At 35.9% G+C, this 15154-nt stretch overlaps 1 protein-coding gene across 9 annotated transcripts in view; it reads left to right on the forward strand.

Annotated features, from left to right (window-relative positions):
• The first annotated feature begins 9 nt into the window (after nt 1-9).
• The window catches only part of Shab (Shaker cognate b), a 38838-nt gene continuing 23693 nt past the window's right edge, over nt 10-15154 (forward strand). For 6 of the 9 annotated variants that reach the window (XM_034327744.2, XM_034327746.2, XM_034327747.2 and 3 more), the window contains exons 1-3: nt 209-784; nt 5005-6418; nt 12859-13705. In XM_034327744.2, coding sequence (XP_034183635.2) covers nt 5324-6418; nt 12859-13705 — 1942 coding nt within the window. In that variant the 5' untranslated portion in view covers nt 209-784; nt 5005-5323. The other 3 variants (XM_034327742.2, XM_034327741.2, XM_034327743.2) reach the window with 3 other exon arrangements.

A 15154-nucleotide genomic window follows, 5' to 3' on the forward strand; every position in this document is an offset into this window, starting at 1 on the left:
CGCAATTAACTCAACGAATACATTATAATTCTGTTATTATAATTTACAAATTTGAACGGACCGCCGCGTGGTATTCGGTATCCATAAATAGCTAGTGCGTACGCACTTGTGTATGTGCGCATGCACAAACATTATTCGGGTTCAAAATTGATATCGAGCTATCAGTTTGTGAAAAGAAGAAAAGCGAGCAACACAGGCGGAGGTAAAATTTTCATGACACGCGCGGTAGATAGAAGTAGCATACAATATTCGTCGACGCAAGCGCACGTGTGCCTGTAGTCCAAACAATACTTTTGTCGTTAGTAGTGGCTGTTATAATATTAGTAGAATTCGTATCGTCATCTCTGCCGGATACACGATCAGCAGCACTGTTACTACCTAGTACAAACGTCATTAAAAGTTTCGTTTGAAATTATTTGAATTTTATGATGAATAAAACGTTTGTCATTTTCTGCCAATATCGTGTTTGCATAGAATTATAGATTTTTCTTTTGAATCGTTTCATGCGTAAGTTTTATCGAGAGAAATAAAGAAAGGAAAACGTGAAATTTCTTTTATATTATAACGACTATATCATATTGTCCATTTCCTAATCGATAGAGGCGCGAACACCGATTGCAGCGCTTGATGTGGAACAAGTGGCAGTACGATATCGTCATTGCTCGTCAACGATAGTCACTGTTCGTCAGGGTGCATTTACTTGGTGCCTTTAAGATGTGCCGTTATATGATAGTGCACGATGTCTTATCTTTTTGACCGAATGATACTCGTGCTTAAAACAGAGGTGAGTCGCAAAATTTCTCCTGCCTCGTTTCTACCACTGTACATCTATTTCCGTATAGTAGCTGCTTCATTATAGCATCGTATCGGTACGTCAAATACTGTCTCCAAATAACACACATACAGACCTAGATAATTTAAATCTCTCAGCTGTTCGCCCTTGAATCTGCTACAAATTCTAATGTAATTCACGTTTTTCGATATTTAACTATTGTTCATTTCTTCATTTCTTCATTTCACTTTGAGATATTTTTAACGGTAGACGGTGCATCAACGTTGATGCTATAAAGATTTGACAGTGATTCTGGGTAAACTTTTTCATTGTCAATTAAAAACTAAATGATACAAGCATTCTGTACTGGGCTTTCAACAATTTACAGTATGTAGAATTTTTTGTTACCGAGGTCAGGGAACGGGGTATAAAGAATTCAAAGAAGATATTCTGATACAAAAATCAATATCTGTGAAACTGGAAAGAAATATGGTTTCAAATACATAGTTGTTTGAAAGAATTGATGAATGTTAGTTTTCCGATCATGAGAATTTGATGACGGCGAAGAATGTAATAAGAATAATTTTGTTTTTTTGTGAAACAGACTACGGATGCTATGCCATTGATTCTGTTCGTGAGATTATATTCAAAGTTACTCGCTCCATACAGTCTTTACATACTATTGGCTGGTAATTGGTAACGCTCAGCATCCATCTTTACTACTGTCGCCCGCGATAATATGAATAGTGATCGCGGTATGTTCACAAACGTTCGTTAATCATTCTCTAAACTGTGTTCGACGTGGTGCATCGATGAAACTTTTTTAAACACTTTCGCAAGTTGCATTTGGTTTTCGGTAGACGATGAATTCGTATCTGCAGCAACGTTATTAAAAGCAAAGAATATCGTAACTGGCATATCTTACGACACTTGAATATTTTTGTTAGCCATACAATATCATATTGACGCGTAGCCAAGATTCAAACTATGCATTCGGACAATGCATCAACAACGAGTATTTAAATAATGTATCTTCGAATCGTAGATGCGTCGTTGTCGAATAAATTTTTTTTCTTTTTCTTTTTTTTTCTTTTTCTTCTTTTTTTCATAAACAAAGATACCGATTGAAATAAGAGCAAACAACAATAAGGAAATAGTAGTTCAATCGATAACGAGAGCATCGAGTGTAACAAGCGTAAAACCACTCGGGGATGTAAGAGGGAGAGTTGCTTTGGAATTATGCCACGAATAAATGCCGTGCCATGACATTTAAAGCTGTTTTACAAAATATCATATGAATGGAAAATTAATATTTGACATCTTCATTCGGTTCACTGTGTCATCACGGTTTTCAATGTGTCAACATTTTTTCAACTTACCCCGTGTTTAATGAAGTTGCGAATAAATATACATAGTCATTAAAAGATGAAAATTCTGTCCGGTCATTTTCATCGACACAGATCGATCTGCGTGAAGTTTCTACTCAAAAAACGAAACAAATTGTAAAAACGCCGTACACGTCAGACTTGAGCAATTTTCAATGACAAATGATTCTATGTTGATTATAATTCAAAGAAAAAAGGAAATAATAATAACAATAATAATATTAATATTATATTATAATAACAATAATAATATTAATAATATTAATATTATATTATAATATTATAATAATATTAATAATGTATTGGCATTCTTGATTCGTCTATAACAAACGATTATTTAATAATAAGAGTGCTTGTTGCTTTGTATATACGCTTCAAATTTTGCATGATTTGTCTTGAAATTATCGTGTTGTTAATAATAAGAACATTAAAGTTTTTTTATTGTAATTGGTGTTACCTCTGTCATTTTCTAGAAGAATACATGTAATTGATCCACGATATTATTTCTAGAAATACAATTCAAGGCTGTGTACGATGTGACCGTGTATTTCGTGACTTAACTTCATCTAAAGCATGACAAATTTTTCTTTCTGTTATCGTAAACAAAATATGACCTCTTTCCTAACATTGGATTTTATTTTCATCACGTAATTAGATATAACTATGTATAAAATTGTATACTGATTGACTGTAACAGATTACAGAATACTGAAGGGGTCATCGATAACCGGCATCACGAATTTAATATACCTAATTAACAAAAGTTTCAAAGTACATTAATATTATATTACAGTAGGTAGTAAGTGGAATGTCTAAATTGAATAATGAAACGATTGTATTTATGTACATTGAATAATTTACCTATTATAGCGTGTCTGTTTTCACTGCGGCATTTAATAACTGCTTCTATTTTACTGGTCAGTATTTTAATCCCTTTTCTCAGTATGTATTTAAATGTGAAGGGTCAGTATTTAAATCCTTTGATCGGTATCCTTCCATACTGACCATTCCCTATTTATGTACTAACCTAACCTAACATAACCTAATCTAACCGTTTAGTATTTCTATACTGACCATTTTGGTAATAAAATACTGACCGCGAGATGATTTATATACTGACCGAAAATGGATTTAAATACTGACCTTTTAATTTGTTGCCTTTAATAACGCGTTATTAAGATAATAAGTAATAACGGTCTGGCAGGACAGTAGTCCGACCGTTGACGGACATATCTGAAGGTAGTCGCTTTAAATTTCTATCTATTCTATTGAAATAATCCAGCTTCAATAAAAAATGGTTGAATTAACAAACAGATATCAAAATTTTCAAATTTACTTTTTTCTCAAAAACAAAGTTAAATACAAAAAAAATATTATTTATTTCTGCAGATGGAATCATTCTTCTTCCGGTTGTATTATCAGTAGGCTAGGATGCGTAAATTATCATACCATACTTTTCTATCTACATACGAACGAAGTATTCCAAACCTTCTGTTTAAGAGGTTTGCGTGAAAATTTGAAGCGTTTCTACATTCTAATCGTGCATGATTAATCGGTATTTATCGTAGCTGGTAGCACTATTTCGTCAAAATAATCGCTCTCGTTACATACTGATCTAGACTTTGCACGAACTCACGTGCACCATTGAATTAGGACTATCGAGACAGGTGCTTTTCACATGGAAACTAGGTCAGAGTGTATTAACCTCGTACGTAAATAGTACTGGTCATACATAATGTTTGCGACAAATATATACGTATGTATCTATGTATATATGTACATATATATTTTTTCTAGTTACCTCTAGTTACTTCTCCTTTCGTGATCTTGTTCATCTGTTTTTGGACTCCATAATCGAATCAATAGCATAGCATTAGATTTGAAATATGGTACCACTATAAACGACAATAATTTCTTTTTACGTTCTACCTTAACGCCCCATAGTTGGCGTTGATCTGTTTTTTTTGCAGTTTCTTTTACTATCTACGATAATGAAATTCTTCTAAACAGGGTCGAAGATGTTACAGATACTTCTGAAATAACTTGAATCTTATTTTCGTATCGGCTGAACAGCAGGCGGCCGAGTATCATAGATATTAAGAAGGGATGAGAAACTGTGATTCGAGGAATCTTGGAAATAGCATCTATTATTCGGGTACATTTCGTAATGTCGTTACACTGCAATGTATAATATATTGCAAAAGTTTCGGATCTCTATTCAAAGTAGAATATATACAGCTCAACTACCTTTACATTACATAAAGTTCATTTCATTGTCAGTAGATGTACAATGTGTAAAGGTGCAACATAAACGGTTCATGGATTATCATAATTATTTATAAAGGAATATACCCAATGTATCTGTACTTGTTATGATTGGTCATTCACCTTGATCATAAACCTACGTTCCTCTGGAAACTAATAATTCATCGTTTCCATTTATTAAAAATTTATAAAACAGAATATTAAAAAGAAAGAAAGGGTTAGAGCTTGTAGAGTTATTTTGTATTTGTCTTTTGATGTCTGCAGGTGTCCTAAATGTCCTCGCCCCACTTCAGCACAAATCTTACATCTCGGTATTATAGTGTACAGAATTGCAAACTTTTTCAAACACTTCTAACTTTGTTTGAATCATTCCACATGTATCTGACGATCAGATTCGCTATTGTGGTTTATTCTTATAATGCTTTCGACTATGACAGTGAAAATAACCATGTGTAATAAGACATGTTATAATTACTAATGACGCTTCACTCAATAGTAACACATTCAATCGTTAAGATACATTAAAATAAACCACTGTTCTAACCAAAATCCACTAAACATTTTATTAATATCTTTCCCCAGAGTATGACGTGGCGCGGTTTAACCGAGCCAAGAGAAGAGGACAGACGTAGGTACGGATGAAGCACAAGAAGGGTAACGAGGACGAGGAGGAGGAGGAAGAAGAAGAAGAAGAAGACGGAGAAGCGAACGGTGAAGAAGAAGGAGAAGAAGAAGAAGAAAAAGAAGAAGGAAACAAAAGAAAAGTGATTCATCTAGTACTTGAAGATCCTGATATTTTATCATCAGCCAATGTATTAATATCATCATCATCATCATCGTCATCATCATCGTCATCGTCGTCGTCGTCGTCGTCGTCGTCGTCGGCTAATCGATACATTTGATGCTGAGCGAAAAGAGATACGAAGACGACTCAACACTGGCGGACGGGGAACGTAATGGAAGCGCCGTGGTCACGGGCCCGGTGCTATCGTCGTCGTCGTCGTGCACGGTGCCCTACATCGGCACCGACCAGGGTTTCGTGTTCGAGGGTGGCGGCACGACGACGTTGCAGCGGGCTGGTGCAGTCGGTACATCTGTCACTAGCTGCACCGGTGGAGGAGGAGGAGGAGGAGGAATTGGAACCGGAATTCTTGGTATCGGTTCAGGTAACGTTGGTTTAGGGATTAACATGGGCGGTGGAATGACCGGAGGTGGGATTGCCATTGTTGGCGGAGGAAAAATTGGCGGAGGAGGAGGAGGAGGTGGATTGAACAAAGAAGTACGTTACGCACCTTTCTCATCATCCATAGGACCAACGGGTTCTATGGGGCCGGTTAATCTTCCGCCATCACCTTTGCCACCGCCTTTGCCACCGCCACTGCCACCACCGCCGCCGCCGCCGCCGCCACCGCCGCCGCCGCCCTTGCCGCTACAGATGCAGCAGCAACGTGCCTATTCGAGGTCGATGACGTCCCTACCGCCTGAGCCGTTCATGATCATGAGATCTAAAGCTCTTAATCGACGGGTATCGATCAACGTCGGTGGTGTTAAGCACGAGGTACTATGGCGTACCCTTGAAAGATTACCCCACACACGTTTGGGACGATTGAAAGATTGCAACACGCACGAGGCGATCACCGAACTATGCGATGATTATTCTCTAATCGATAACGAATATTTTTTTGATCGACACCCGAAATCATTTAGCTCTATATTGAATTTCTATCGTACCGGGAAGCTACATCTTGTAGACGAGATGTGCGTGTTGGCGTTCAGTGACGATCTCGAGTACTGGGGTGTCGACGAGCTTTATCTGGAAAGTTGTTGCCAACACAAGTATCATCAACGAAAGGAACACGTGCACGAGGAGATGCGCAAAGAGGCGGAATCGTTGAGACAAAGGGAAGAGGAGGAGTTCGGTGAAGGACAGTGCGCGCAATATCAGAAGTGGCTTTGGGATTTATTGGAGAAACCGACCACCTCCATCGCTGCAAGGGTGAGTTGTTTATATTTGTTTTATTATCGTTGATGAAACACGTGCGACGTTCTACTACCTGATGGATAAGAAAACAAGAAAATCGTGCACGTGCATTTACTTCAGATTCGTCGTTAAAGGGGGTTCAAGTTTTCCATGGGTAATGGAGAAAAATTGGATTGTTAATTTAAATGTTCAGAGGAGGGAAGAAGAATTTGTCCCTAAGCCAAACGACACACAATGTTGTGTAGTAATAATAATGTATCATTTGGCACTGACGAACTTTCGGCTACCTCGGAGTCCTGATTGTTCATCTAAAATCTAAATTCTATTGTTGTCTGTCGCAGAGGTCTACTTTTTCGTTTAATTAACTTTTATTTAAAATAAAAGTAACAAATATAATATGTAATGTAATAGATATCTTGGTAGTTCGGTGAACTTGTAGAAAAGCTACTCCCCCATCGATTTCGATGATTTTTAAATACCTATGTTGTAAAATTTGTCATTTTAAACAACTTTTTTTCTCTAAGCTAAGATGTCGAACTCGATTAGTATGCGGGATATTCGCGAAAGAATATTATTACCACTACAACGAATTCTGCATATACGTATGCGCCCTTGTCGGGCATCCCAAGAGTACCGGCGATAGCCGCAACGACGCTTCTTTAATATAACCTAACCTAACATAGACGTATAAATAACAGAAAGAAATAAAATACCGCCAATATTAGTACGGATGGCAGACAATCTCGTGGTACACAATGATTAATACTAACGTTGACGGAATTAATTTTTTTCATTACTTATATGTCTAGATTAGGTTAGGTTAAGTTATATTAATATTCCGGCCGCTTTTAGGCGTTGTCAAAATTATTGAAACTACAGTAAAACCTCGTTTATGCGGCCTTCGATCAACCGAGCCTCCACGTTATCCGAGACAACGGACTGATCCGAGCACTCTGCATTAATTGAGGTGTACATATGCTCGGATAAAACGGATGAAACCACTATGCCTATGCTGTACGGTACGCGCGTAGTATTTTGCGATCTTTTGTGATTAAATTTCATTCTATCATTTCAAATACATAAAAAACAATTAAAATTTTCGAGTTTTTTATTTCTCCCGTGTTATCCGAGTTTTCGCTTATCCGAGGGACCTCCTCCCCATATTACCTCGGATAAACGAGGTTTTACTGTAGTAGTTAACTTCGATTTTAAATATATAAAAGACAATTAAAATTTTCGAATTTTTTATTTCTTCCGTGTTATCAGAGGGACCTCCTCCCCATATTACCTCGGATAAACAAGTTTTACTGTAGTAGTTAACTTCGATTTTAAATATATAAAAGACAATTAAAATTTTCGAATTTTTTATTTCTTCCGTGTTATCCGAGGGACCTCCTCCCCATATTACCTCGGATAAACGAGGTTTACTGTAGTAGTTAACTTCGATTTTAAGCTGACCCGTTATATGGACGGTAGCCGGGCCATGTGGTGCTGTTGACAGAAACAGTAGATAAGCGAGGGTTGCTTGCCGTCGCACAAACAGCCGCGGACGTATAATGTACAGACGAAATTCAATATAATCGCTAATATCTCACAAATTAATCAAGTCCGACATATAGTTTAGAGGAAAAAAATTTCTTAAAACAAGGAATTTTACAATATATATAAAAATCATCAAAATCGGTGGGAGGGCTTTTCTACAAATTCACCGGTAGGTTCTATTAGTGTTGAAATTTCAATGAATCCATTTTTCTCCACGCCATTATGCCAATTAGGATCTGACAAATTGTTGGTGATAAGAAAACAAATATATTATATACCTATATGTTTTATTTTATTCGAATGGTTACGCTCGCAAGAACAAATGAATTATTTTGAGCAGCTAGAAAACATTGTAACATTTAAACGATTAAACGAAAATATGAATTTTTATAAATGTTTCGTTCAACTAATCTACTTACACTATCTCCACGTTTACAGTTTTAACTGGAGCCTTAATTTACAAGAAAGGTACTATTAAGTTGATAGAGTAGAGCATCGATTCAATTGTAGACTCTTCGTTATTAGACAAAAATTAGTTTATTGAGCTCTGTGATTTATCATCCAAACTCGTTGTAGATTTAATCATTGAAAAATAGTAAAACCAATGGAATTTTAGCATTCTCGTTACAACGATTAATCCCTTTCAGATAACATTATAAATATGTATAGTACAAAGGAAAAATAACAAGCCAGATGCTTGCTAATTGTTACTAAAGCTAAGCAACAAGTAAACATCAGTTAATAGAAATAGAAATTCTTGCATGGTATTGTTCTTCATCAACAGTTTATTTGTATATACACAGTATAGCTGTATATATGTTTCCTGGATAAAAGAAATACACGAGTATATATAATTAGAAATCGATTTTGCTCTTCTCTGTCAAGATCAGATTGATACCAACGTTCGTTGACTGAGGATCGTTGTTAAATATATCCATTGAGTCAGATTGGAATTTAGATAGATTCTGTTTGATGCATTTGTTTAATCCATCAACGTTTTACTCGTTGCCATAAGGTGTAAGTACGTACTTACTTATGTATATTGTATATGTGTATATATATATACAGGTAGAAAGAAGTTCAATGCATATACACATATAATTTGTTGTCTGTTTAAAATAACCGTAGGCACTATTACTTTATACTGTTTAATTATAATTAAAAATCATGAGATATATATAATTTATTGCTTGTTATTGCAGTTCTATTAATATAGAAGCTATATATTAAATGATCCAGTATTTGAAGGTTGATACCTTGGTCTTCACAGTAAAAATGAACATGTGTAATTATATAGTTAACTCTAAAATGTAAGCTTTCCAATTTTTCAATTTATGCTATTAATTTTTTTTTTTAATTAGCGTGTATAAATTAATTAAAACGAAAATGTAAATCAACAGAAAATTTAGATGTCTACGGTTTCCCTTAAATAGACCCTACATGTACATAAAAGAGACCATAGATATACGATGAGTAGATAAAGTAATCACATAACATAGAAATTGTTAATAATTATTCTCTAATAGAAAGAACATCGAATTCATTTGTTCAATCACATTTTGTGTCGATGTATGTAATGTATGTTTTATTTCTAGGTGGTGTTAACAACATGATTATACTAATCTCATTGTTCTGTAATCCAGCTTTTTAGCTTTTAAATTTCATTCCTTTTTTTTTTCTTTCTTTCTTTTAAGAGTCATTATGATTAATACTTGGTCCTCGAATGATAATGGGAGTGCATAATACGCGATTACCAGGTATCACGTTGATTCTTTCTCGACACCGCTCCCTGTGAGATGTCACAGTAACTTCGCTACCAGCGAATTCAATTCAATACTTTTTACCCATTACTTGTTATATATGTAATTAATCATCTAACGCAATTAGATCGACATTAAACACGAAGGATTGTAACGTTACTCGAAAAGAAATGCATTTTATCTGCTTAGAAATCACTTGACACCGTTGCGTTAATATATCTATACATGTATTATGTATACTTTTATTTTTATTTTTATTTCTTTTCGTGTCACGTTAGATAACAATAGAATATCCCAAGATAGATTAACGTTGCCCTCCTACTAAAATACTTGCCATACACACCACAAACAATACACATTGCACACACTGTTGCTTCGAAATGGAACAATATTAATGCGGGGTAATTAATTAGCACCTGTTATCCATCACTAATTATCCATTACACTGTAGAATTACGATATCCTGAATCCTCTTTTTTTCTATTCACACATATATGTATTTAAACGTATATGTGTATGTGTGTGGATTTTTCATTGATTTTGTTTTTTATTCTTGTCAGACCTGAATCGAATTAGGAGAATTTTATTTGAACGGAATGAGAAAGTGAAATTTATGAATTGTTCTTTCTCTGGTTAAACTCTTCATTGTACGTCGAAACGTTTCTTCTCAATGCGTCAATATTACAGAAACTATTGATTTTCTACTATATTTAAACTACCTAAGGGTCCGTCGGTCAATAACTGAGTAGCTACTTCGGAAAGTATAGTCGTCGACAATAATGTTGTCCTCCATATTAAAATGGAAATTTCACTATATTTCTATGTCTCTTTGCAAATAGAATTCAATTTGAACCCAAAGAATTTCAAAAAATTCGCAAACATTCGATACGATGACATTAAAAAAAAAAAAGGAACGTACTAGTTAACGCGTAAAGTCGAAGGTCATTTTCTGCATGCAAAGATGATAACATCGGATAATGATTCAACTCTAATTGTAGAATAATTATTTGATTAGGAAAAAGCAGAAATTCAATCTGACCTACGATGTTACATATGCGATAATTAAATAATTTAAATTTTATTCGATTAATTATTAATTATTAATTATTATTCCGAAAGAAATGTAAATCCATCTTTCGTAGAAAAATAATCATGCACTGATGATTATTCATTTTTTCCAACGAACAGATTGAAAAATTGTTTGTAACGAGTTTCGTAGTTTGTCGCTTTATATTTGCAGCTTGAAAATTTTTTTGCTAAACCTGACTTAAGTAAAGAACGATTCAATTGATGATTCTTAACTTACGTTTGCTTTGTTTATAGAAAATGATGCGCGCTTTGAGGTGTTAACCAGTATGGATTAATTAAGAAAATAAAATAACATACGTAATTGAGAAAGTGCCGAACATAGAATTTTTATTAATATCATTTGATTATACTGTGCAACCAGATATTCTAGACAAGTTTGCTTCGACGCAAGCTTGATCAATTACTTTTTTGCATTAACGAGTAGATGTTTCATTAAGGACCGTAATTAACATCCATATATTTGACCTTTGTAAAAACCCTGCAGTTTGTTTGCATGAAAAACTGTGGATCTATCACTTTGTTCACTTCCATTTCTTCTTCACCTTTTGCTTTTCAACTTGCAACCAAAATTACAGTCGGAAGATAAATAATTTTATTTATAAAATTAAATTACTTATACTGTTTCGTTCGTTAACCTTTATTCGGATATTCTATCTGTGAAATACAATTTTTAATAAACATTTCTGCAAATTCGAATACAAAAATGCTTAATTAACTAAATTAATTAAAATAATTTCACTTCCGAGTGTAATTAATATTTCTGTGTTACTTGCAATATAAATAAATATCTATCTATATCTATGCGAAAAGAGCGCCTATTTATTTTCATTTATTAAAAAACAAAAAAAGAAAAAAAGATGTAAATGAAAAATGGCAATTAACACAGCGACGAATTGATTTCGCTTTGTAGCGATTGCACTGTAGCCTGGTTAGGTTATTATAGGACGTTTATAATAAAATGATCGGGCACTACCTAAGGGTGGATCAAAAGGGAGCGGGGTTTTGAAGGGTCCAAATGAACAATAATACGCTAATAAGAAAAAATACGCTTGCCGAACAACGTACAATTTTGTATAAGTCGAGCGACGTCGGGCAGACTGCCTTCAAACGACGAGATTCTAAATGATGAATCAAGTATCTGTGTAACTAAAACGATTCTATGGCAGTTTTCAGCGATTCTGTTCACTTGTATTTCATTCAAGTCCTCAGTTTCGCAGAAAATGCTTTAGAACGTTATAGCGGTCCGCATTATATACAATCCTACATTCCTTTTTAACTTATCATTCAAGCTTCAATCGTTGTTCCCAAAGTCGTTTGGAGGTTTCATTGACAAACACTCCGAAGATAGAACTTTGTTTCTCTTCTAATTTATAAACGATGCCTCGAGCATCGTATCTTGAACAAAAGTTTCGAACAAGCTTCTTTACGTACGCAAATTGTTGCTTGCTTCATATATTGTACATTTTATCGTACAACTATATTTATTGCTTTGTCAAGTGATCGAATATGTTGTTGGTATATATATTATATATATATATTATTTTTTCAACGCTTTCGTAACGTGAGAGCTTTTGGTATTTATCCTTTTTTTGGTAGTGATTGTTGCTTATACAAGAAAAAAAAAATATGCAGGCTAAATGCAAAGTTGTTTCCCCTTGTCGTTGAATTTTTCTGTAATTGATATTCATATCTGTCACATGGTGAAAAGATGGTGTTTTTCTTGTTCGTTTTGAAACGAGGTTCTTCGCATCGTTATCAGAGAATTTGTGTTAGGTTGGTAAATTGGAAATGGTCGGTTTTCGAAATAGATTCTGAAAGAGACTCGATGGAAGAGCGTTCCTTTCTTCCTTTTCGTGCGTAATACGGATATGGTTAACGTTATACGATCGTTGGCACGTTATTTCGAGAATAAGAAGAATAAGAAGAAGAAAAAGAAGAATGAAATTAGTTTTGATTCGAGGGTATTAGTTAGAGAAAATATGAAGGTTACATATCGCAGTGGTAGGTGGATTGAGCCGAGCGATGATATTCCGTTTTGACCGGTTGATCCCGTCGCTTTTCCAGGTGATAGCTGTGATATCAATACTCTTTATTGTGCTTTCGACGATCGCACTAACTCTCAACACCATTCCTAGTATGCAAGTGAATGATGAGAAGGGGAACTTTCAAGACAATCCGCAGCTCGCCATGGTGGAGGCAGTATGCATCACATGGTTTACACTCGAGTACGTGCTTAGGTTCAGTGCGTCGCCGGACAAGTGGAAGTTCTTCAAGGGCGGTCTAAACGTGATCGACCTGTTGGCAATACTGCCGTACTACGTATCTCTGTTCCTGGTCGAGACGAACAAGAACGCGACCGACCAGTTCCAGGACGTGCGCAGGGTAGTGCAAATCTTTCGTATAATGCGGATCCTGAGGATCCTGAAGCTGGCCCGCCACTCGACCGGGCTGCAGAGCCTTGGCTTCACATTACGTAATTCGTATAAGGAGCTGGGCCTGCTGATGCTCTTCCTGGCGATGGGCGTCCTCATATTCTCGAGTCTCGCTTACTTCGCTGAAAAGGAGGAGCCCGGGACCAAATTCATAAGCATTCCTGAAACATTCTGGTGGGCGGGCATCACAATGACCACCGTCGGATACGGCGACATCTACCCCACGACCCCGCTCGGCAAGGTGATCGGCAGTGTGTGTTGTATATGTGGTGTCCTGGTAATCGCGTTGCCCATTCCCATTATCGTTAACAACTTTGCCGAGTTCTACAAGAATCAGATGAGACGGGAGAAAGCCCTTAAGAGGCGGGAGGCTCTCGAGAGGGCTAAAAGAGAGGGCAGCATCGTATCCTTTCATCACATTAATCTGAGGGACGCCTTCGCCAAAAGCATGGATCTCATCGATGTCATCGTCGATACTGGTAAGCGACGGACCACAAGCAGGGTATACGTAATATATGAACCGCAGTTCACCAGAGTCCATAACTGCGCATCTTCGTGCGCATCTTCGCTCTGATTGGCGATACTCCCAACTGAAGTAGAAAGCGATTAGCGGAGAGCTCGCTGCGTTCCCCCACCACCTTCCAACCTGCGCGTCGCAGTTATGGACTCTGGTGAACTGCGGTATACATACATATACTATGCAGAGTCCGGTCGAATAACATGTAAAAGCAGACACCACGTGATTCTTCATGAAAAAATTAGGAAATATATAGACGATAACATTTTTTCATTTACAGCAACTTATTAGTTTCATTGTTTTCTTATCTTTTCATCAAGAATCACGCGGTATCCTCTTTTAGGGCAGTCTATGTATTGTAACATACAGGGCCGGCCCTGAGATTTCGGGGGTCCGAGGCGAGAACCGAAAAAGGGCCTCTTCAGATATATGACATAAAAAAAAGTACCTCAAATAAAACTTATAAAATTAATATTAAAGCTTGTATAACTAATTTAGATTTGCATTTACATCGATTACTATTCAAGTAAACATTACTCTTCTTGCATTCTTAGACGCAAAATCGTCTTATGGGGGCTCTGGACCTTGGGGGGCCCTAGACGGCAGCCTAGTCTGCCTAGGTCCAGGGCCGGTCCTGGTAACATACCTACTTGTATTGTATTTTTTCTATAACAAACAAGTATGTTTTTGATCGGAATATTGCATATCAAATGATCCATTTTTTTTAAACGTTATTAATGTTATTTTCCTTTTTATGCTTCCAAATTGCTCACTTACTACTATGCGATAGTTTGATACAATTTTGTTACATCTACACTCTACGCGAGAAAACTCGCATCTAATTAATCGTATCTACTTGGTTCATTTTATCTTCAATTTCTTGTAATTTTCGTGTTAATGTTATTACTGTATAGATTTGACAGCTTTTTTCTAACTGGAACCTGTACTTTTTTATGAAGTGCCAGGAAAATGAAAAATGATTTTTTCTTTTTTTTTGTTCCAGTTAGAAAGGAAATTTACTTTTTAATCGTTAATGTTCGATCAGCAAATCATAATTACAGTTTTCTCTTAATCGTAACGAAAAAGTTAACAATTTATCAACCCTGACGCAAGAACGATAAATTTATCAGTACTGGCCCAGGAGCAAGGTAATTACGCAACAAACACATTGAAACACTGTTTCTCACTTTTATTAACTGTCTCATTAAAAATAACTAAATCATGTTCACAAGCGCATTAAAGCTATCGACATTGAAAACTTTTGAAAACGCAACACGTAGCACAATGTACATTATCGTAAACCATCTGATATACATTTTTAATCTTCTTCACCATCGTCATCATCATCATCTTCTTCTTCTTCATTGTGTGCGCTAATCCTGCGTCAAGGTTGATGAATTGATGGCCTAAT

This window comes from Osmia lignaria, chromosome 2, assembly GCF_051020975.1.
Source record: "Osmia lignaria lignaria isolate PbOS001 chromosome 2, iyOsmLign1, whole genome shotgun sequence".
Taxonomy (NCBI): Eukaryota; Metazoa; Arthropoda; class Insecta; order Hymenoptera; family Megachilidae; genus Osmia; species Osmia lignaria.